The following is a 23,526-nucleotide window of genomic DNA, read 5'->3' on the forward strand; positions in this document are numbered from 1 at the left end:
TCAAGCTATAGTCCTTAAAGATAGTTTCATGGTGCTAAGATCAATCTAGTTCAACCTCCAACTAGTTCAACCTCCAACTAAAAGTAAAGACTTGCAATTCCAAAGAACATCTCTTTCACATTCATTAAAGTGTTTGGCGAATTCTTGTTAATGGAAGGTGAATCAAGCTCAATCGGTTTCAAGAGTAAGGCTTTTTGGTAAGGTGGTTTCAAACAAATTCTTTAGGTGGTTTTCTCTCAAAAGAAGGAATGCTAGACAGTTGTGAAAACTATCTAAGATTGAGAACAATTTGGGCATACAAAGCTTAACACTTGATAATCTACCCTTTTCTCATTCACTTTTTATTTATTTATTTAAACCCCCTTGAATTAAACTACTGACAACCTTGATTTTAAGCTCAAAAGGTTTTAACTTTAAACATCTAGCTCTCTTTTTTTTTTTTTCTTTCTTTGCTAAATTCCTAATATGTATATATATATATATATATTTTTTCTTCTTTTTCTAGGAGACTAGCAAGATGTTTTTTTTTTTTTTTTTACTAAGAGACTTAGAGCTACTTGATTCTAACCTTAGAGACTTTTTTTTTCTTCTTTTCTTTTATTCCTTAACCCAACCCAAATAAACATGCTAACCACCTATCTTTCAAAACCGATTCTATTAGCTAGTTCAAATTCTAACTTAGCTAAATCAAGAGGCAGTTTTTTGTCGTTCTCAATACTCTCAAGGTTTCACAACCTATAGAACAATGAAAAAGGCCTCACTCAACAATTCATAGCAAGGTTTGAAATAATGGTTTGGGTTCAAGGGTAGAGAAAAACAAATCGGGTTAAACAAAAAGGTTGGTAAAAAAGGAGTGCTAACCAGAGTTTAGAGTTACCATGAGCAAGTATTCAAATTCCATAAGCAAGACAATTTAAGTTCAGGTTAATTCCAATAATATAGAGTTGATTCAATGTTCAAGCAAGTGGAGGAAGATTTCAAAAGATGCAAGGTTCTAAACAAAGATTTTTCATTTTTTTCCAAAGATTGATCTAGCAACAATGAACTGTGATTAAGGGTTATAGCTTCAACCTAAGGTTTGGCATTAAACAAGGTGGTTTTAATTATTGTCCCCTAAAATGCATATGCAACAATCCTATATGAAGCAATCTAGACTCAATCCTAATATGAAAATGCAACTACATGAACACTCTTTTTTATTATTTTTTTTTAAAAAAAATTCAAATTTATAGGGTTTTTTTATGCAAATAGATGCAAACTCAAATGAATAAAACTAGCATGCAAATATTTGAAATAAGTAAATAAAACACAATGTTATATACATCCTAGGACCCTCCCCCAAACATAAATTACACAGTCGCTGTGTAAATAAAAGTCTGAAAAGGAGTCCAAGAATCACACAAGATGAAATAAAACTAAATGCAATGTTATTTACAAAGGTGGATGAATGTGGTACCTGATGGGTTGGTGAAGAAGGAGGTTGTAGCAGCCTCCATACTCGCCAACGTATAGCCACGGTCGCCACCGGCTTCAACAGGTACTGGTATTTGCTCGTCAGAGAGCTCCCTGATATGCACGGACGACTTGCTCGGACCAGCATCCGAGGGGTTGATCGGGTAAGTGCTCGCGTAGGTCATCTGGTAGGGCATCGGGTAGTACGACCAATATGGTGGGAGAGGTCCGGAATGATCACCTGTATAGCCTCTTACAGGGTGCATCGAGTAGGGCATCTAATACGGCATTTGGTAAGGCGGAGGAAAAGGCTCCGAGTACTCGCCCGAATGGGTTCTCGATGGGTGCATCGGATAAGGCATCGTGTAACCCATCGTGTCGGGCATTGGATAGGCGTCTGAGTGGCTTCTCCGCGATCTTTCAGGTCTCGTGACACCCTCCTCTGCTTGGGGCTCGTAGGATGATGCTCTATGAGGTTCTGGAGGTGCTAATCCTCGCATTCCTCCTAATGGTCCGCTCCTCCCCATCCAAGTTGGTGTGTATGCCGAGGTAGGAGCTGAGGCACAGCTTGCCTTTTCTTGTAGCTCCTTGATCTGACCTCCCATCATCTTCACTGAGCCGGTGAGGTCCTTTACCTTCTTGGCTAGGAACTTGTTCATCCTTTTCAGCCAGCCGATCCTCTTGTGAGCTTCCCTCACCCCAACAGGTTCTTTTGAGAGCACACATACTCCTCAAAATCATACTCATCTGAGTTGTCTCCATGTCCCTGCTCTGCTTGCTCTCCCTCAGCTTCGGATTTCTCCTCCGGATTGTACAGCTCCTCCAAAGGTGGTGTGAAGTCTATGTTATCCCCTAGCCGGATTTTGGTGCACACGAAGTTGGGGAGGATCATTTGGGCAGGTCCGGCGGTTGGATGGACAAACTTGAAGGGGCACATCGCAAGCTACCAAGATTGGTGTAACCAATTCTCCAATGGAGATCTCTGCAGCTCCATCCCTCCTCTCAGTTTTCATAGCCCATGACTTGAGGTAAAGGAATTGATCAAGCAGCACAAATACCATACCAGTGTCTGCAATATCTCCGACTAGCGGTGTACCATCCTTAGCATTGTCTAAGACTCCACACAAAGAAACATCTAGCAGCTGGAGATCGTGATCATTCACATTCCCAGTCTCCTTTCTAGCATAAAGAGTGCAGGCGATGGACTTGTGAAAATACCTCAAAACAGGGCTCCTTATTTGAGCAAACTTGAAGCTTGTGGACTTGTAAGGGAACTTTTCTCCTATTGTCAGCCATAGGGACTTCATCTCCTCTTTTCTCAACTCCATGTTCTCTCCACTTCCAGCCTTGAAACCGTACAGCTTCTCCATGTCTTTGAATGTTAGCCGGTACTCCTTGTTGCGCACGGAGAAGGTGATGAACCCGATCCCCCCCATCGGGTAGTAGGGTCGGGTGGTCCTCAAAGAAGTATAACCGCAAGGTGGATAGAAAGTGTATCGTCTCCTCCTCATAAGCCTCGAGGTTGGCTCGCATCATCGTACCCAGGTGGCACATGTCAAACAGGAACTTAACATCTCTAGCGATGCCCAATTGCTTCATCGTTTCTCGGTGGGGATAGCGGGCACCAACGAAACTCATCTTGCGGAGGACCTTGAAGAGCTTCGCCGGAGTTTCCACCTCCTTCTGCTTAGCCTCCGCGAAGGTTGGCGTGTGCGTTCCCTCTGCTCCTCCTCTTGGTCACGGCTCTCCTCCTATTGGTCACGACTCTTCTCCTCTTGTTCACGGCTCTCCTCCTTTGAATCTCGATCCTCTTCCTCAGCAGCAAGTTGATTCAATGGATCTCCTAAGTATTGTCCAGGTTCCACAGCAAATGTAGTGTTGACTTATTCAAGATGCTTGAATTTTGTCTATTTTGTCTTAGTGTAAAAGGCTTGACCATCAATGGTTGGCCTTTTAATTCCTTTCTTGACATCAAACTCCATCTTGAAATGCTCCCCATGCTCAATCCTGATCTTGCCTTGTTTAACCTCAATAACTGCAACTACCGTTGCCAAGAATGGTCTCCCTAGAATCAGTGGATCATCTGGTTCCTTATCCATATCAATGATCATAAAATCAGTAGGGACTTCCACCCTTCCAATCCTGAGAGGCAAATTTTCCAGGATCCCAATTGGATCATGCCGCTATCAGCTATAACCAAATACAGCCTACTCGGTTTAAAACTACCGAACCCCATCTTGTTAGCAACTGGTAGCGGTGTGATGCTGACTGAAACTCCCAGATCGCACAGGCAATTTTTGAAAATCCGATGTCCTATCGAGCATGGCAAAGTAAAAGAGCCAGGATCCTCCAATTTCTCCTCGATTCGCATCTCAGGGTCTAAGCACACTCCACTCTTGAGAATTTCATACCCAATCTCCTTGATAGCTTCCTTAACCTCAATCTCCAGCTGAGCTGTCTCCTTAATGATTTCCTCTCGAAGTTCGTGTGGTGGCAAGAGCTTAGGATGTGGAGCCTTTCGCTTGGTCATACGTTCTGCGAGCACTTCTAATTGGATGTCAAGAGCAGCATTGAACCTTTCCTCTAATTTCCCTTCTGCTCTTTCAAGCAATTCTGTCATCTGAACATCTACACGATGTACCATCCGATCACCATCATCGGGTGAGCCATCAGGTTCAGCCCGGGTAGTTCTTCAGATTGTGATTCTCGAACTAGTGCTCGATCATCAACTCTATCACTAACCTCAGGTGAAATCTTGGGTTCATACTCGTATATGTAGTACTTGGCCTCATGGAGGTAGTCCTCATAATCATCATCAAGGAAAATGGCTTGAGCAGTGGCATAATCCTTTGGGTTCTGAACAGCTTTACCTAGAAGCTGGTTGATCTTTGGAGGTGGTTGGTTGTTGTGGTGGCCCTCGAGGTATCTCAGTGGTGTTGAGAGAGTCATACTTAGCAATCAAATCGTTGTATCCATAATCGATCTTGTTGCTCATCTTGGCAAAATGTTTGGCATTGTCCATTGCAGTCAATGCTTGACTCTGTATCATTTGTTGAATCAGTCCGTGTAGATCAGCTTCTTGATATTGGTTCTGCGGGCCTTGCTGTGGTTGGAATCCAGGTGGTGCAGTTGGTTGATAGTTGCCAGAGTATTGCTGCTTAGGGGCATAGCCTTGATTGTATTAAACAAAAGGCTTTTGCTGACCTTGGTTCCCTTGGACTCCTGATGGGTACACTTGATCTTGAGGATTAGCAACATTAGGGTTACGGTAGGACAGGTTTGGGTTGGGTTTGTAATTGTTGTACCCCTTGTTGTAACAGCCTTGGTTGGTGATGTAGTTCACATCCTCAAGTTGAGCATTCTCCCCATCTTGTTGCAGAAACTGCTCTTCCTCGGAGATGGCATGGACATGTTGATGCTGGCTTAATAGCTTATCCAACTTGTCATTTAGGGCTTTCATGTCCCTCTTATACTTGGCGTCTTCCTCTCCATTAGATTGCACAGTGCGATCGTACTCCTCATTGTAATGCCCATTAGATTGAGCCAAGTTCTCCACTAGATCTCAACCTTCGTCGACATCCTTGTTGAGGAAGTTTCCATTGCTTGCGGTGTCGAGAAACATCCGTATCTTTGGGACCACTCCTCGGTATAGTGTACTTAACAATGAAGCATTGCTGAAACCATGATGAGGACATCTGGTAGTGTATCCCTTTAAACGTTCCCAAGCTTCGCTGAACGTCTCATTGCTCTTCTGATCCATTTATCTTGGTTAGGCTAGAGAGCCTATCAAACTCATCTAGATGATCCAACAGTCCTCCATTGGCAATCCATGAAACTTGTTGCTTTGTATCATCTCGATGAGACTACTCTTGATCTCAAAATTGTTGTTCTGGACAGCAGGTGGCACAATGCCATTTCTTTGAGTGTGAGTAGAAGGAGCATCTCTTGCTCCTATGTTGGTCCTCGCTGGAAGAGCTAGTGGACCGTTCATCATTTCTTCCTCAATTGTTGTTGGTTGTGGTTGCTGGACTTGTTGTTGACGTAGTAGCCTAGGTTTGTCGATGAAAGGTGAAACGACCTGACCCGTTTTTTTTTATTTATTTAATAAATAATAATAATATATATAAACTACAACTAGTGGTCCCATATCCACTAGCCACCTAACCACAATCACAACCAACAGCGGAAATAACCAATACCAATAACCAATAAATATCCAGTAATAAACCATTATTATAACATAACCAATCTCCAATAATTCAACCAACAGGAAACATAGAACCAGCAACCTAGCAATGTTTCTAATGACCCAACTCTAGCAACCTAGCAATGCCAGACAACATACAGTCGAGTCCCTAGAACATCTTCCTCTTCATTGCCTTGATTCCATGATCACACTTTGCCTTTACCTGCACCACAAACACAAATTGAGATGCATGAGTATTTGATAAATACTCAATGAGGCAATCCTCCCATCTACTGGGCTATACACACAAACAATAAGATCTATCATGCCACAAACAACAACAATAAAACAAACCAGGAACATGCACAAGTTAGCCAACACGATCCAGTTACTGTCAGAAGGGTGTCAACCGATACCAGAAGGTGTCAACCGACACTGGACATCTAGTGTCGACCAACACCACTTGGGTGTCGACCGACACCTGCTCGACACCCAAGAAACCCTAACGGTGTCGACCGACACCTCCACATGGTGTCGACCGGCACTCGCCAAGTTTCCGACCCGTCCTCGCGTTGGTGTCAACCGACACCACATTGGTGTCGACCGACACCACTGTCGAGCAGTGATTTCCTTTGAATAGAACCTCCGAATCTCGCCTCCAAACTTCTCCTCTTCGTCCCACACAATCCCAGGAACGAATCCAAGCCTCAGGAGCTACGAAACACTCACAAACAATTTAAACAAACAACCAAACAACACACAATATCACAGAAACAGAGATCTTAGCTTAGATAACCAATGGTCATGCACTCACCTTAGCCAACAATGAGATCTAAGCCCAAAAGACGAAGCTACCACCACAAAAACCTTCCCACCATGTTCCTAACCTTGGATCTTCACTCTCACAGCAAGATCTCTCCAAAAACGCCTTCAAATCTCACAAACTCTCACAAGAACTCTTAGAAAACTGTTTTCTCCTCTTCCTCTCTCAAAAAACAACAAACGCGACAAAGAAAAAAATAAAACACGACCTAGGTCGTTTCCCCCACTTAAATATTTCGGTCCAATGGTTTTTCCTAAACCAAACCGGTCCAAATCGATAATTAAATCAATTTGGTCGAACCAGAAATAAGTGGTGTCAATCGACACCCACCCCCAAAACGCAGAGTTTTGGTTCGTGGGCGTTACAAAAGGACTCAATTGTTGGCTACCTTTGGATCGGGTTTGCATGCACAAAGAGTTGACCGAGTGAGTACACGAGGATCAACTCGATCCAGGTGATCGAGTGACGGGTCGGGTGGGTACTCGGGTTGTACCTTAAATGCAAGACAAACAAATATGAACTTAAACAAGTCACTAATTTACCAAAGTAAATTATAGAACTTGATCTAGCGAGTTCTGAAATCCTAAACGTAGCAAATTAAAATCAACCAAATGGCAACGGCGCCAAATTGATAACAGGATATTCACCCAGGATATCAATTCCCTATGCAGTTGTAGTACAAAGGGTTATCAATCCAAATGGTTGTTATGCTAGCAGATAGGATGCAATCAGAAACAAGCAAGTCAAGCCAAGCAATAGTTGGGGTTGATCTAACAATCCTAAAATAAACAAAAAGAAAGCAAAAGAACAAAAACCACACGACCTAAGCACTCGATGCAATCATTCGAGTACATGATCGGGTGAGGTGATCGAGTAGACAAGATGAACAAGAACAGCTCGAAGGTATACTCGAAGAAGGTGATCGTGTACCTGTTCGGGTAAGTGATCGAGTGATGAATTAAAATCTAAACAATCTAAATACGAAAGATCCTAAGGATGGGGTACTCGACTCCTAAGAGTTCCTAACCAGTACGGATGTCCTACATGCCTCAAGCAGATATTCCCTAGACAATGAATCTCTAAAATCTTGTTAAAACACTCTCGTGATAGAAACAATCAACCTTAATCACTTCCCTACCCAACTCTCGTTGGAGAAACATGACCAAGCAGGCAATACGAACAGATCCATTATTGTCAATGAACCCCTTACTCATCTAATCTCTTAGGCTAAGTGAGTAAATCTCTAGCATTGCTTGATTCAAGCATTTCATCTACACCTCTTGATGGTAAAACACCTTAGATCTAATCTCAACCTCTCGGTCTGTTGATAGCATTAAGAACACCAATCTAGAAGGGAATTAATAAAACATAAATATAAAATCTAAGACATCCTAACTGATCAAGAACACAAAATTGGCTATCCCATCCCTAGAAACCTAACTAAACTACTCAGATCTCATTGCAAAAAACATATAAGTATAGGTAAAAGAAAATTGCATTGTATTAAAAATAGAGTAGAGTAGAAGAGTATAGAATCGAAAATGCAAAAGAAATGAAAATAAAATCCTAACAAAAGTGTAGAAAGAGTTTTGAGTCGCTCAGTTCTCTCCCAAAAGCTCTCTCTCTCTCCCTGTTCTGAGGATCTGCGGCGTGCTAGGACGAGAGGAAGAAGAGTGGAGTTTATATATGGAAACCCATTAACCCTAGCTTCCCAGTCCTGCCCGAGGGTCTGCTCGATGAGGTGCACGAGGATGTGCTCGGGTTGCTCTTTGGGTAGGTCCCTGGATTGTTCTTTCTGTTCTTAGATCCTCTTCGATCGGGTTGGTGTTCGGACTGTTCTTCCTGCTCCATAGCACCTTCGGGTACATGCTCGTGTTCGACCTTGTTTCTCCCCATTTTTGGCTCTTAAGCACCTGTTTTCATCCAAAATATGCAAATGCAAGAATGCAACACCCTAAATGGCCTAAATGTGGATTCCTACAGTAAATGACCTAAAAATGCTATCGTTAGGGTAAAAACAATGCAAAATATGGACAAAAAGGGATGCTAAAAACATGTAAATTAGAGAGTTATCAGAATCACACAAAGAAAATGAAACAAAATGCAATGGTATAAACAATGGTTTGGATAAAAGTGGTACCTCGTGGGTTGGTGAAGAAGGAGGTTGTGGCAGCCTCCATGCTCGCCAAGGTGTACCCAGGATCGTCACCGGCTTCAGCAGGTGCCGGGATATGCTCATCAGAAAGTTCGGTTATGTGCACGGACGACCTGCTCGGACCAGCATCTGAGGGGTTGATCGGGTAATGCATAGCATAGCTCATCGGGTAGGGCATCATGTAGTATGATGGGTATGGTGGGAATGGTCCGGAATGGTCACCTGTGTAGCTACTCGCAAGGTGCATCGAGTAGGGCATCAAATTTGGCATTTGGTAGGTCTGAGGGAAAGGACCCAAGTGGTCACCTGTGTGCTCAGTGGAGGCATTGGGTACGACATCGTGTACCCCGTAGGGTGAGGCGTCAGATAGGCATCCGAGTGGCTTCTTCGTGATCTATCGTGTCTAGTGACACCTTCCTCTGCTTGGGGCTCGTAGGATGATGCCCTATAAGGCTCTGGAGGTGCCAATCCTCGGATTCCTCCTAGTTGTCCGCTCCTACCCATCCATGTGGGTGCATATGCTGAAGTGGGAGCCGAGGTACAGCTTGCCTTGTCTTGCAACTCCCTGATTTGTCCTCCCATCACCTTCACTATACTGGTAAGGTCCTTCACCTTCTTTGCTTGGAACTTGTTCATCTTCTTCAACCACCCGATCCTCTTGTGAGCTTCTCTCACTCCAACTGGTTGCTTTTGAGAGCAAACATACTCCTCAAAATCATAGTCCTCGGAATTGTCTCCTTGTCCTTGCCCTTTTGGCTCACTCTCTTCAGCTTCGGATTTCCCCCCAGGGTTGTATAGCTCCTCCAATGGTGGCATGAATTCTATGTTCTCCCTAGCCGGATTTTTGTGCACACGACGTTGGGCAGAATCATTTGGGTAACTCCGACTGCTGGATGAACAAACTTGAAGAGCAACCTATCATTTGGCTTCTCATAAGCCAAGAATCTCGCCAATGTTAGGTAGTCGATAAGTAGCCAAAATCGGTGTGACCAAACCTCCTATGGAGATCTCTCCAGCTCCCTCTCGCCTCTCGGTTTTCGTTTCCCAGGATTTCAGATACGAGAACTGATCAAGCAAGACAAAAACCAAGCTAGTGTCAGCAACATTCCCTACTAGCGATCTACCATCCCTAGTATTATCCAAAATTCCACACAAGGCTATATCTAGCAGTTGGAGCTCATGATCATTCACATTCCCAGTTTCCTTCCTAACAAATAAAGTGCAGGCTAGGGACTTGTGGAAATAATACCTCAAGACAGGACTCCTAATTTGAGCAGTGGATTTGTAGGGAAGCTTATCTCCTATTGGCAGCCATAGGGATCTCATCTCCTCCTTGCTCACTTCCATGTTTTCTCCACTAACAGCCTTGAAACTATATAGTTCATCCATTTCCTTGAAGGTGAGTCGGTATTCCTTGTTGCTCACGGAGAAGGTGATGAACCCGATCCCCCATCGGGTAGAAATGTCGGGGTGGTCTTCAAAATAATGTAACCGCAACATGGAAAGGAAGTTAACCGTCTCTTCCTCGTAGGCTTCAAGGTTGGCTCGCATTATCTGGCCTAGGTGGCACATGTCGAAAAGGAACTCGACATCTCTAGCGATCCCCAAAAGTTTCATCAACATCTTCAAGAAAGATGCTACTGCCCATGCCATCTTTCTCGAAGATGTTGATGACTACCTCACTGAGGACAGCGATGTTCAAGATGGGGAGGATATGGATCACAGTGGGATGTATGAGGACCAGTATTACTTATCCGAGTATGAACCCGATCTCACACCCGAGGAGTGTGATTAGAGCTTATGATCGAGCATTGGTTCGAGAATCACAAACCAATGCACCACTTGAAGTTGAGCCCAATGACACACCCAATTATTGTGAACGGATGAACAATCGGGTAGATGTTCAGATGACAGATCAACCTCAACTGTCTGCAGCTGAGGAAGGGGAATTAGAGGAAAGATTCAGAGCAGCACTTGACATCCAATTGGAGGCGCTTGGAGAGCGTATGTCCAGACGAAAAAACCCCACCTCCTAAGCTCTTGCCACCACACGTGCTTTGAGAGGAAATCATCAAGGAGACAGCTCAGCTGGAGATTGAAGTAAAGGAAGTTGTTAAAGAGATTGGGGATGTTATTCTGAGGAGTGAAGTGTGTTTAGATCTTGAACTGCGAATTGATGAGAAATTGGAGGATCTTGGCTCTTTTACTTTGCCATGTTCAATAGGCCTTCAGATCTTCAGCAATTGCTTGTGCGATTTGGGAGCTTCGGTCAGCATCATGCCACTTTCAGTTGCCAACAAGATGGGTTTCAGCAATTTTAAACCAAGTGACCTGTATTTGGTTCTAGCTGATAGAACAATCAGACACCCCATTGGTATCCTGGAAAACTTGCCTCTCAGGATTGGAAGAGTGGAAGTTCCTACAGATTTCATGATCCTTGATATGGATAAGGAGCCAGAAGATCCACTGATCCTAGGAAGACCATTCTTGGAAACAGTAGGTGCAGTGATTGATGTTAAAAAGGGACAAATTAGCATTAAGCATGGAGAGCACTTCAAAATGGAATTCAACATCAAGAAAGAAATAAATAGGTCAACCATTGATGGTCAAGCTTTCTCCACCCAAACGATGCCTAGGGAAATCAAAGATTGCCAGGAAGCTCATGCTACTGATAACAGGATTTTCACCCAGTGTATCAATTCCTTATACAGTTGTAGTATAAAGAGTTATCAATCCAAATAGTTGTTATGCTAGCAGATAAGATGCAATCAGAAACAAGCAAGTCAAATAAGAACCACGCGACCTAAGCACTCGATGCAAGCATTCGAGCACATGATCAGTTGGGGTGGTCGAGTTAGCAAGACGAGTAAGAAAAACTCAAAGGTATACTCGAAGCAGGTGATCGTGTACCTGTTTGGGTAAGGGATCGAGTTATGAATAAAAATGTAAACAATCTAAATATTAAAGCTCCTAAGGATGGGGTAATCGACTCGTAAGTGTTCTTGACCAATATGGATGTCCTACATGACTCAAGCAAATATTCTTTGGACAATGAATCTCTAAAATCTTGTTAAAACACTCATCTGATAGAACCAATCAACCTTAATCACTTCCCTACCCAACTCTCGTTGTAGAAACATGACCAATCATGCAATACAAACCGATTCATTAATGTCAATAAACCCCTTACTCATCTAATATCTTAGGCTAAGAGAGTAAATCTCTAGCATTAATTGATTCAAGCATTTCATCTACACCTCTCGATGGTAAAACACCCTATATCTAATCTCAACCTCTCGGTCTGTTGATAGCATTAAGAGCACCAATCTATAAGGGAATTTATAAAACACAAATATCAAAGCTAAGACATCATAACCGATCACCATCCCTAGAAAACATAAAAACATAGGTAAACGAAAATTGCATTGTATTAAAAATAGACGTAGAGTAGAAAAGTATAGAATCGAAAATGCAAAAAGAAATGAAATTAAATCCTAACAAAGTAGAGAAAGTGTTTGAGTCGCTCAAGATCTCTCTCAGAAGCTCTCGCTCTCTGGTTTGAGGGTCTGCGGCGTGCTACGGCGAGAGGAAGAAGAGTGGGGGTTTAAATATGGAAACCCATTAACCCTAGCTTCCCAGTCCTGCCCGAGGGTCTGCTCGATGGGGTGCACGAGGATGCGCTCGGGTTGCTCTTCGGGTAAGTCCTCGGATTGTTCTTTCTGTTCTTAGATCCTCTTCGATCGGGTTGGTGTTCAGACTCTTCTTCCTGCTCCATAGCTCCTTCGGGTACATGCTCGGATTTGACCTTTTTTCTCCCCATTTTCGGTTCTGATGTCCGTAATTGAGTGACTGTGTATGCGTATATATCACTGTCTCCGTTTAGCTAGAGAGGAGAGTTTGTGAACCCTAAAAACAGACAGTTGAGACAGTTGAGCTACTGTCGTTGTTATTAAAAGGAATCAATGGAGAGGCGTTGTTGGCATGTTGTGGAGGAGATACGTTGTTAAACAACGTAAGCCGTTCACCATCTTCGGACAGCACCGTTGGTCAGTATGCCACCGTGTGTCAGTCAGTCACCGTGTGTCAGTCATAGCCATCGTTGAGGCCTTTATGAGTAAGGAAACCCTAGATTTCTTTTGTTGTTGTTTTTTTTGTTGTTGTTTCATGGTTGAGCTATGAGGACCTAACCGCTGTACGCTTTAATGGTCGTGTCGAAGTAGAGCTGCCGATCAGATCATTCGTGAGTAATTGTCGAGAAAGGTATTCAGCTGTACCTTATCTCGTGCTGTTGTTGTTGTGTTTTGTTCATTATTGAACCGAGAAGTTTAACCGACTAAACCAAGGATCATAATCAAAGTATAGAACTGGATCTTAATTGTTAAGGATGTTGGTTGACTTTTGTGGCGTTGATGTTACGTGTAATGGATGGTGGTTTGCACAATTAGTTGGTTTGATTTATGTAATTGTTATTAAATCAAACTCAATTCATGGGATCGTAAAGATGAAGTTGTGGTGAATTAAATTATTAGATTTAGGTTTAATTAATTTAATTGTGAAACACCATTTAACAATTCAACTGGATTTTGGTTATTATATTAAATCATAGATTATTGAAATATAATCTTTGATTGGTTAATCTAAACCGTATTTGCATTGTTGCTATTTCGAAACCAAGGACTCGATCGGTTTGACTAAGGTGAGGACTAGTTGGTGTTTTCTACATATTCAGATGTGTTTGGATAGTTACTTAGTTAGGTTAAGCTGAGTACACCTATATATTATATAGTATATAAGTAATGTATATTTGGATGAGTGTATATCTGATTTATACGTATATAAATATATCTTTATTATAATATAGATAAGAACTAGAATAAATATGAGAATAGAAAATGAATGTATGTTAATTGATATTGATATGGTTGCTTGAATTCATGTTTTGTTGTGGTGAAATAAGTGCAAGTGTGTGAGGAGATAGGTGCCAAGGGCACGTAGATGCGGTGAGCCGCAAAGAGTCATGCAAGGAGAGATCTTTGTAATTGTGTGGTGGTCTACGGGCGCGGAATGCGGGTAGATCAGGATTGGCTGACGAGCCAACGAGTGTGTTGTGCGTGGAAGAAGTGCAAGAAGCACAAGGAATCCGGATTTGCAAGTGAAAATGTGCAGGAAGAAGTGCAAAAGCATGAGGAAAATGCACGGGTTGTCGTGTCTTTACAAGTGGTATCATGGGACATAGTCCAATTTTTGTGTTGTGTGCGTATTTTTGTGTGTCAGAGGATTTAGGACACATTGATTGGTGCTTATCTTAGGTTTAGACTTTGTAATTGTTTAAGCGTATTTGGGTTTGGAGACTTCGGGAGCCTTGAGACTTTCTCTCACTGAGTAATTATTGATTGCTTATCCCTCTCTCTATTGCAGGTTGGTTAAGCCAAGTTAACTGGTGGTTTTGCGATTAATATAAAGAGTGTTTTGGGTCAGGCCATGAAGTCAATCCGCTGATCAGGATAGTGGATTCGGGTGGTACAGATAACGTCATGTTTTCTTCTGGTATTGTTGATAGTCAATGACTACTTGCATGTTGGACAAGCTTGTAGTCACTAGCTATATTTGTACAATGCATACAATGTATGAGTGGATCATAAGTACAATTCTATAACTATGATGGGTTTGGTTTTACAGAACGTTCAAGCGCAATTTCAAAAAGATCAGCATCAGATTCTTCGTCATAGTCAAGCTTACATCTATGACTATTTCCCACGGTCGTCCTTCCACTTGTAATCTCGTCACTATTTCCTCTAGTAATTGAAAAATTGCTTAAATATGGAGTCTCTATTCTTCCAATGGAAAACAAATCTTTGCTATCGCCGAGCCCAGCTGTAGTACCAGCACATGGATTGGGTGTGCGCTGCCCGTTTGCCGGGCCGTAATAAAATGGAGATTGCCCCAAGTTGACAAGTACTGTGGCCTCTGTTTTGGAAGCAAGAGTAGGGTAGAGAGGTGTCCCGAACTCTTCTGCTTTACAGTTAATGACGTGAACTAAGTGTGAGTTGACTGTGAAGTAAACCTTCTTCTTACTCGGATCGTAACCACAACCAACCACTTTGTTTTCTTTTGCCCACTCATGTTTCTCCGATTCACAAACCAGCTTCATTCCTAACATAAATATAGAGTAATGCTTAAGATTCTATATATAGGACGTAGCTACAACGAATTTTGCGAAGACTATGAACCAACATGAATAGATGTACATTATTAAAACATTATTGAAAAGAATTAATTTTAGCCGATTTATAAGACTAGATGGATGATCCTATAATTATTTGCAACATCAGAAAACATAACTTTTGTTTGCCAAAAAAAAAAAAAACTAAAACTTTTTAGTTAATTTAATTCAACTTATTAAATGGTTTCACAATTTTACTATGTTGGTAAACTAAAATAAAAAATAAATACAATTATCAGTTATAAATAAGGGGAATTTTGTTTAATAATTTTCTTTTTAAATTCTACTTTACAATTTTTTTATATAAGATTATAGTCTTATAAATCTGCAAAAAAATGATATTACAGCATAAGATACTATGGGGGAATTTCAAAATTACTATTTTTCAAATACAACTTTTCAAAATGTCTCATTTCTAAAACTTTTTAAAGAATGCTATTAAAATCTGATATATTTTGGATTATGTATGTAAGCTTATAAAAAGATACATAAATTACCTTTATATGTGTGTAAAATTTTATACATACTTTATTACTGTATAATACTTTTTGAAAACCTTTGAAAAACTTTTTAAACATCATTTAAAACTTTATAATATTCGGAAAGAGTTTCTAAGTAGTAGTTATTATCAAGAAATATCTTCTATTTTTATAAAATTTATAAAACTTTACAAGTTTTCAAATTTAATAAAATATATTTTTGAAAATAAATAGATGAAAGAAATTAGTTAAAAAAGGAGTACCAAAAAGTGTATTTCTCAGACATGACACAACATATCTTAACAACGATAACCACTAATTGAATCACAGGTTTTAACCATTAGTCAACGCAGAGCCGGGATCATGTTCTATTTGATAAATAGAGAGTTGTTGCTTGGGGTCAACAGAAGCAATGAGGTTTAATAACAACTGGGGCTTCTAGATGATGTGGGGTTGGTGTGTGACCACGATGTTATTATATTCTTTAGTGGGTCTCCATTTCTTATTAGCAAATATAAAAATCTCAAACTCAATGGACGGCCAACTTTTATATATTAGAACGTTTACTTTTTTTTTGCTAAAATCTTTCTTTGGAGAATTGATTAGAATTCCTCCTTAGTAACGAGTTTGAAGATCGATATTTAGATGATGAAACTAAATGATTCAAAAGACTGAGGCAAATATACAAATGAATACGTACCATCAAGATAGACAGCACCGTCGGATTGGAACCCAATAGAAGCCAAGAACTTTCCTGGTAGTTGTGTCTCGCCGGTTCTAAAGGAACCACCCGTCGCTAGTCCTAGGGACAAAATGGCTTCTTCGTTTTCCCCATCGCATTCTTTTGTTTCGACAAGTTTTAATCCTTGGCTCTTGAACAACTTGGTCTTTTCACTTTCCATTGATGCGAGGTCCCAACCTACGTTGTTACCACCCTCACTGAATCCGCAGCCGTGTTGGAGGATTTCCAGGATTTTGATTTCAAAGTAAGCCTCTTGTGGGAAAGCAGAACTTACAAGTTGTGGTCCGGGAAGTGGTAAAGCTGCCCGGAGAACCATCAAAGGGTTTCTTTTGTTGTTGACCGTATCTTTGCACGCTTGATTAAACTTGATCGTTTGTGTGAATCCCACGGAGCCGTTTGACACTTCCCATGTGATTACTACACCGGGATCTTTGCCTCCTGCGGTCGTGGAAATCCCTGGAAGAACTGATCCCAGTGAGGCCCCGATCACAGAAGGAGCCGGTGCATGAACGAAGAATCCAAACCTTGTCCAGCCATTCTCGACCGCTTCGTTCACCAAAGCCAGATGCTCCGTCCAGATGAATAGACCAGGCTTTGACGGGAGTCCTCCGGTTTTGGCGCTTCGGGAGAGGGAATAGTTGTTGATACTTCCTCTGCGCTTGATGTCGGAGGTATCTAGCTGGTGGATGAGGCTCGTCTGGTGGAGCTTTGAGATTCTAGCCTGGAAGCTATCTCTCCCAATAGGGCTGGCCGCGTTAAGGGATGTGGTGATCTCTGGTTGGCGGAGAAAGCACCAGCGACGGAGGAAGACTACAAGGAGAGAAGAGAGGACAACAACAGAGAGAATCCCTGCGGTTAAATGGGCCCACCGAAGCATCTCTTGGATAGAATAATTTCTGAGATAGAGAGAGCGATGGAGGGAGAAGAAGGAGGTTCGGACCCGTTCAAGCTTGGAACAAAGTACATTTGCTTACAAGTAACACCTGGAATTATGAAAATTGCAATCATACGCGGCGTTACATTTAGATTTTACGAGGAGAGTTACCCGCACTCTTGTGGGTAAAAACCTTTTAAAAATAATTGTTGTTTAATTTTTTTTTTTGGCAAATATATCACGAATTAAATTATTTTATACGATTTTGTGGGTAAATATATTTTCAAAAAATAGTTCAACTAATTTAACAAACCAAAATTAATTATGAGACTAAAAAGGATTCTAACAAAAATATAAATGGAAAAAAATTAAACAAAAGAGACGCTATAATTTAATATTCAATAATAAGAAACGGAAATAATTTTTCTAATATAAACATAAAGTAATATAGTTAGGAGAGTTACCCGCGAGCATTCGCGACCAAATATAATTAACAAAAATAATTTAAAATATTTATAGGTTAGCATCGGAGAACTTACCATTTGTGGACATTACATTGGGGTATGACTGCAATAAAAATAGGTTAAAATTCATGCTAAAATCAGTAAAAAATATTAATATTTCAAAATTATAACTACAATTAGAAATTCAATTCATGAAAACAGTAAGGGAGGTGTATTGAACCTGATATTTTAAAAGATTTGATGGGATTTTAATATTTTGAAATTTTAAGAGGTTTAAGTGTAATTTTAGGAGATTTGATTATTTGTTAGAGACTTTAATGATTTGATGAGAAAATGATTTGAGATTTCGTGAGATTTGATTATTGAATTTTAGGTGCTTTTAAGATATTTATAAAATAAAAACATTGTAGTCAAAGGAGACGCCAGAGAGAAGAGATGTACTCGTCGTTACAATCACAGAGCTAAACTAATAATAAAACCTCTCCACCAACAAATACATTATGTCAAAAGTTTCGATATTTGGTCATTTTTTATTCAAGTTTGTAAGTTTTTTTACTACAACTGTTGGGTTTTCTAAGTCCAAACCAACTTTCCTATTTATATGATATTGTCTGCTTTGGTTCTAGGTGGCAAAGCCCACACAGATTTTTTATTGGACTCCTTCCCAAAAGGCATCATACTAATTGGAGTCATCATTCACAGTGATTGATGTGTCTGCATTTTATAGAGTTTTAACCAAAGTTTTTAGGTTTGTTTTGACTTTTTTTATTAGGTCCAAGTGTGATTTTAGAGTCCTTTTAGTCTTTTGTCAGTACAGGTTCTAGGCTACTTTGGAAGGAAACTGAGTGTTTTGGAGATGAAGACAAGCATCTGAAGCCAATTTGGTGAAGACTGATCGAAATAGAAAGCGGATGGAGAAAACACAGATAAAGCATCCAGGATCGGCTGATCCACATTCGGGATCGACCAGTCCCGTACCCGACTCAAGTTTTCCTTTTTCGTTTTAAACCGACTGTTAGGGTTTTATTTTGATATTTAAGTTAGAAGCTCGGCCTCCAGAGACATAGGCTTTATTTTCTGAGACTATTTTATATTGAGAGCTAAGGCAGAAGATCTTTAATCCTTCTTGACACTTTGGAGAAGATTTCTTAACCCTCTTTTCTATATCTTTTGCAATACAATTATGTCTTATTCATCTTTGATTTGCTGTTTCTGTTTCTCCATGTCTGAGTAATTTCTCCATTTGGTGTAGGGTTTCAGAAGGGTTTCTATGATTAATTGATGCTAGGTTTGTTCGATTTGGGGTTGATATTATTATTCTTCATCTATTGTTGTTCTTAATGCTTAAGCTAGATTGATCACCTAGATTAAGATCTTAGGTTTAATTTATCTTGGCACCAAAAGTGTTGTTGAGTTGCTAGAAAAGAACTTAGGTGAGCAAGATGGACCTTAGCCAACGGAAGTTGATGTTGAGGCATCTTGTGAACTAATCAAACCTGAACCTATTAATGCGTGCTTGCTTTGCTTGATTCAAACGGAAGTTTAGGATTTAGTAAATTCATTGCTTAGATAGTTATCGGTGCGGAAGTAGGATAGCTTTAAAAACGTGATTTGAGTTCAAGAATTGTGTTTAATGCATCCCTACCTCTAATCATCTAAATTCGTGATCATAATGCCTAATGATTCCCTGCACCCAATGTTTTCTCTTTTGATTTAAAATACATATTTACTTTCTGTTTTGATAGTTACTTGTTACACAAATTTCCTCTTTTGTCTTAGCTATTTTCGATCAACATAATTTCATAGTGTAATTGCTTGGTCTTTGTGGATTCGATCCTGAAGTGTAACGACGACACCACTAGATCGTGGTTGAGTGCACATTAGGTTTTAATTGACTTTGATCAATTTGGCGCCGTTGCTGGGGACCAAAACGTTGCCTATGAAATTTTAGATTTAAATTTAGTCTAAGATTTATTTTATTTTTATTTACTAATTAGTTCTTGAACTCTTTCTCTTGTGTTTCAGGTGCATGCAAACAAGAAGCCACAAACCTACTGATTTAAGTAATTTGCGTCACGAAGAGTTAGCACATCTTGAACGAGAGAACCGAAAAGCAAAAGCCCAGTCCGACACTGTGGCCGACGTGAACAATGCTGAGATTTGTCAACCCAACACTCAGAGTATTATTGTTCCGCCTCAACAAAGGCAGGCCCTACTAGAGCAAAACGAGGCTAAAACCGAGAAAACATTTATTCCAAGCACTAAACAGCCTTGTTATTTTTTTTAAGAGTTTAGGATGAATTTGGAGTGTTTAGACAACACTTAAACCTATGTTATCCCAAAATATGCTTAAACCAAGAACACAGGCTAAAACCGAGAAAACAGGCTAAAACCGAGAAAACATTGATTCGAAGCAGTAAACAGCTTTTTTACTGTTTATAGGGTCAAAATATGTAACAGTCCAATCCATTTGACTAATTATAAGAGTTCGAGTTGAATTTGGAGTGTTTAGACAACACTTATACCCATTTTGTCCCGAAACAGGCTAAACCCAAAAAACATTGATTCGAAGCAGTAAACAGCTTTGTTACTGTTTCTAGGGTCAGAATGGGTGACAATCCAATGCATTTGACTAATTCTAAGAGTTTGGGATGAATTTGGAGTGTTAAGACAACACTTAAACCTATGTTATCCTAAAATATGCCTAAACCAAGAACACAGGCTAAGACCGACAAAACATTGATTCGAAGGAGTAAACAGCTTTGTTACTGTTTCTAGGGTCAAAATATGTAACAATCCAATGCATTTGACTAATTATAAGAGTTTGGGATGAATTTGGAGTCTTTAGACAACACTTGTACCTATTGTCCTAAAACAGGCTAAAACCAAGAAAACATTGATTCTAAGCAGTAAACAGCTTTGTTACTGTTTCTAGGTCCAAAATGTGTGACAATCCAATGGATTTGACTAATTGTAAGATTTGGGATGGATTTGGAGTGTTTAGACAACACTTAAACCTGTTTTATCCCAAAATAGGCTTAAACTGAGAAAACAGGCTAAAACCGAGAAAACATTGATTCGAAGTAGTAAAAAGCTTTTTTACTATTTCTAGGGTCTAAATATGTAACAATCCAATGCATTTGCTAATTATAAGAGTTCGGGTTTAATTTGGAGTGTTTGGACAACATTTATACCCATTTTGTCCCGAAAGAGGCTAAAACCAAGAAAACATTGATTCGAAGCAGTACACAGATTTGATACTGTTTCTAGGGTCATAATGTGTGACAACCCAATGCATTTGACTAATTATAAGAGTTTGGGATGAATTGGGAGTGTTTAGACAACACTTAAACCTGTTTTATCCCAAAACACGCTTAAACCGAGAAAACAGGCTAAAACCGAGAAAACATTGATTCAAAGAAGTAAACAGCTTTGATACTGTTTCTAGTGTCAAAATATGTAAAAAATCCAATGAATTTGACTAATTATAAAATTTTGGGTTGAATTTGGAGTTTTTAGACAACACTTATACCTGTTTTATCCCAAAATAGGCTTAAACCAAGAACAAAGGCTAAGACCGACTAAACATTGATTTGAAGCAGTAAACAGCTTTGTTATTGTTTCTAGGGTCAAAATATGTAACAATCCCATGCATTTGACTAATTATAAGAGTTTGGGAAGAATTTGGAGTGTTTAGACAACACTTATACCTATTTTGTCCCGAAACAGGCTAAAACCAAGAAAACATTGATTCTAAGCTGTAAACTGCTTTGTTACTGTTTCTAGGGCCAGAATGTGTGACAACCCAATGCATTTGACTAATTATAAGAGTTTGGGATTAATTTAGAGTGTTTAGACAACACATAAACCTGTTTTATCCCAAAACACGCTTAAACTGAGAAAACAAGCTAAAACCGAGAAAATATTGATTCAAAGCAGTAAACAGCTTTCTTTATTTTTCTAGGGTTAAAATATGTAACAATCGAAAGCATTAATTATAAGAGTTCGGGTTGAATTTGGAGTGTTTAGACAACACTTATACCCATTTTGTCCCAAACTAGGCTAAAACCAAGAAAAAATTGATTCGAAGCAGTATACAGCTTTATTACTGTTTCTATGGTCAGAATGTGTGACAATCCATTGCATTTGACTAATTTTAAGAGTTTGGGATGAATTTGGATTGTTTAGACAAAAGTTAACCCTGTTTTATCCTAAAATAGGCTTAAACCGAGAAAACAGGCTAAAACCAAGAAAACATTTATTCAAAGCAGTAAACAATTTTGTTACTGTTTCTAGGGTCAAAATATGTAACAAACCAATGCATTTGACTAATTATAAGAATTCGGGTTGAATTTGGAGTGTTTAGACAAGACTTAAACCCATTTTGTCCCAAAACAAGCTTGAAAAGAGAAAATAGGCTAAAACTGAGAAAGCATTAATTCGAGGCAGTAAACAGATTTTTTTGTGTTTCTAGGGTCAAAATGTGTGAAAATACAATGCATTTGACTAATTTTAAGAGTTCAGGATGAATTTGGAGTGTTTAGACAACACTTATACCCATTTTGTCTTGAAACAGGCTAAAACTGATAAAAATTGTTTTTAAGCAGTAAACAGCTTTGTTACTGTTTCTTGGGTCAGAATGGGTGACAATCCAATGCATTGGACTAATTGTAAGAGTTCGGGATGAATTTTGAGTGTTTAGACAACACTTAAACCTGTTTTATCCCAAAATTGGCTTAAACCAAGAACACATGCTAAGACCGACAAAACATTGATTCGAAGCACTAAACAGCTTTGTTACTGTTTCAAGGGTTAAAATATATAACAATCCAATGCATTTGACTAATCGTAAGAGTTTGGGATGAATTTAGAGTGTTTAGACAACACTTACACCCATTTTGTCCCAAAATAGGCTAAAACCGAGAAAACAGGCTAAAACCGAGAAAACATTGATTCGATCAACATAATTTCATAGTGTAATTTCTTGGTCTTTGTGGATTCGATCCTGAAGTGTTACGACGACACCACTAGATCGTGGTTGAGTGCACATTAGGTTTTAATTGACCTTTGATCAATTTGGCGCCGTTGCTGGGGACCAAAACGTTGCCTTTGAAATTTTAGATTTATGTTTAGTCTAAGATTTATTTTATTTTTATTTACTAATTAGTTCTTGAGCTCTTTGTCTTGTGTTTCAGGTGCATGCAAACAAGAAGCCACAAACCTACTGATTTAAGTAATTTGCGTAGCAAAGAGTTAGAACATCTTGAACGAGAGAACCGAAAAGCAAAAGCCCAGTCCGACACTATGGCCGACGTGAACAATGTTGAGATTCGTCTACCCAACACTCAGGGTATTATTGCTCCACCTCAGCAAAGGCAGGCCCTACTAGAGCAAAACGAGGCTAAAACCGAGAAAACATTTATTCCAAGCAGTAAACAGCTTTGTTACTTTTTCTAAGAGTTTGGGATGAATTTGGAGTGTTTGGACAACACTTAAACCTCTTTTATCCCAAAACAGACTTAAACCGAGAAAACATGCTAAAACCGATAAAACATTAATTCGAAGCAGTAAACAGATTTTTTACTGTTTATAGGGTCAAAATACGTAACAATCCAATGCATTTGACTAATTATAAGAGTTCGAGTTGAATTTGGAGTGTTTAGACAACACTTATACCCATTTTATCCCGAAACAGGCTAAACCCGAAAAAACATTGATTCGAAGCAATAAACAGTTTCGTTACTGTTTCTAGGGTCAGAATGAGTGACAATCCAATGCATTTGACTAATTCTAAGAGTTTGGGATGAATTTGGAGTGTTAAGACAACACTTAAACCTGTTTTATCCCAAAATCGGCTTAAACCAAGAACACAGGCTCAGACCGACAAAACATTGATTCGAAGCATTAAACAACTTTGTTACTGTTTCTAGGGTCAAAATATGTAACAGTCCAATGCATTTGACTAATTATAAGAGTTTGGGATGAATTTGGAGTGTTTAGACAACACTTACACCCATTTTGTCCCAAAATAGGCTAAAACCGAGAAAACATTGATTCGAAACAGTAAACAGCTTTGTTACTGTTTCTAGGGTCAAAATATGTAACAATCCATTGCATTTGACTAATTA

The 23,526-nt window shown here is 39.6% G+C and overlaps 1 protein-coding gene and 1 pseudogene across 1 annotated transcript; one reads left to right on the top strand and one right to left on the bottom strand.

The window, feature by feature from the left end:
• The first annotated feature begins 5,130 nt into the window (after positions 1-5,130).
• On the top strand, positions 5,131-5,228 carry LOC147929648 (small nucleolar RNA R71; annotated as a pseudogene).
• An 8,909-nt stretch (positions 5,229-14,137) lies between these two features.
• On the bottom strand, positions 14,138-17,046 carry LOC104773670 (uncharacterized). Its single transcript, XM_010498316.3, has 2 exons — positions 16,019-17,046; positions 14,138-14,769 (listed from the first exon to the last, which is right to left on the bottom strand). Exons 1-2 carry the CDS (start codon positions 16,935-16,937, stop codon positions 14,273-14,275), a joined length of 1,416 nt encoding a protein of 471 aa, XP_010496618.2. The 5' UTR covers positions 16,938-17,046; the 3' UTR covers positions 14,138-14,272.
• Positions 17,047-23,526: the final 6,480 nt, after the last annotated feature.

The sequence above is a fragment of the Camelina sativa genome, chromosome 13 (assembly GCF_030686135.1).
Source record: "Camelina sativa cultivar CO46 ecotype springtype chromosome 13, ASM3068613v1".
Lineage (NCBI taxonomy): Eukaryota > Viridiplantae > Streptophyta > Magnoliopsida > Brassicales > Brassicaceae > Camelina > Camelina sativa.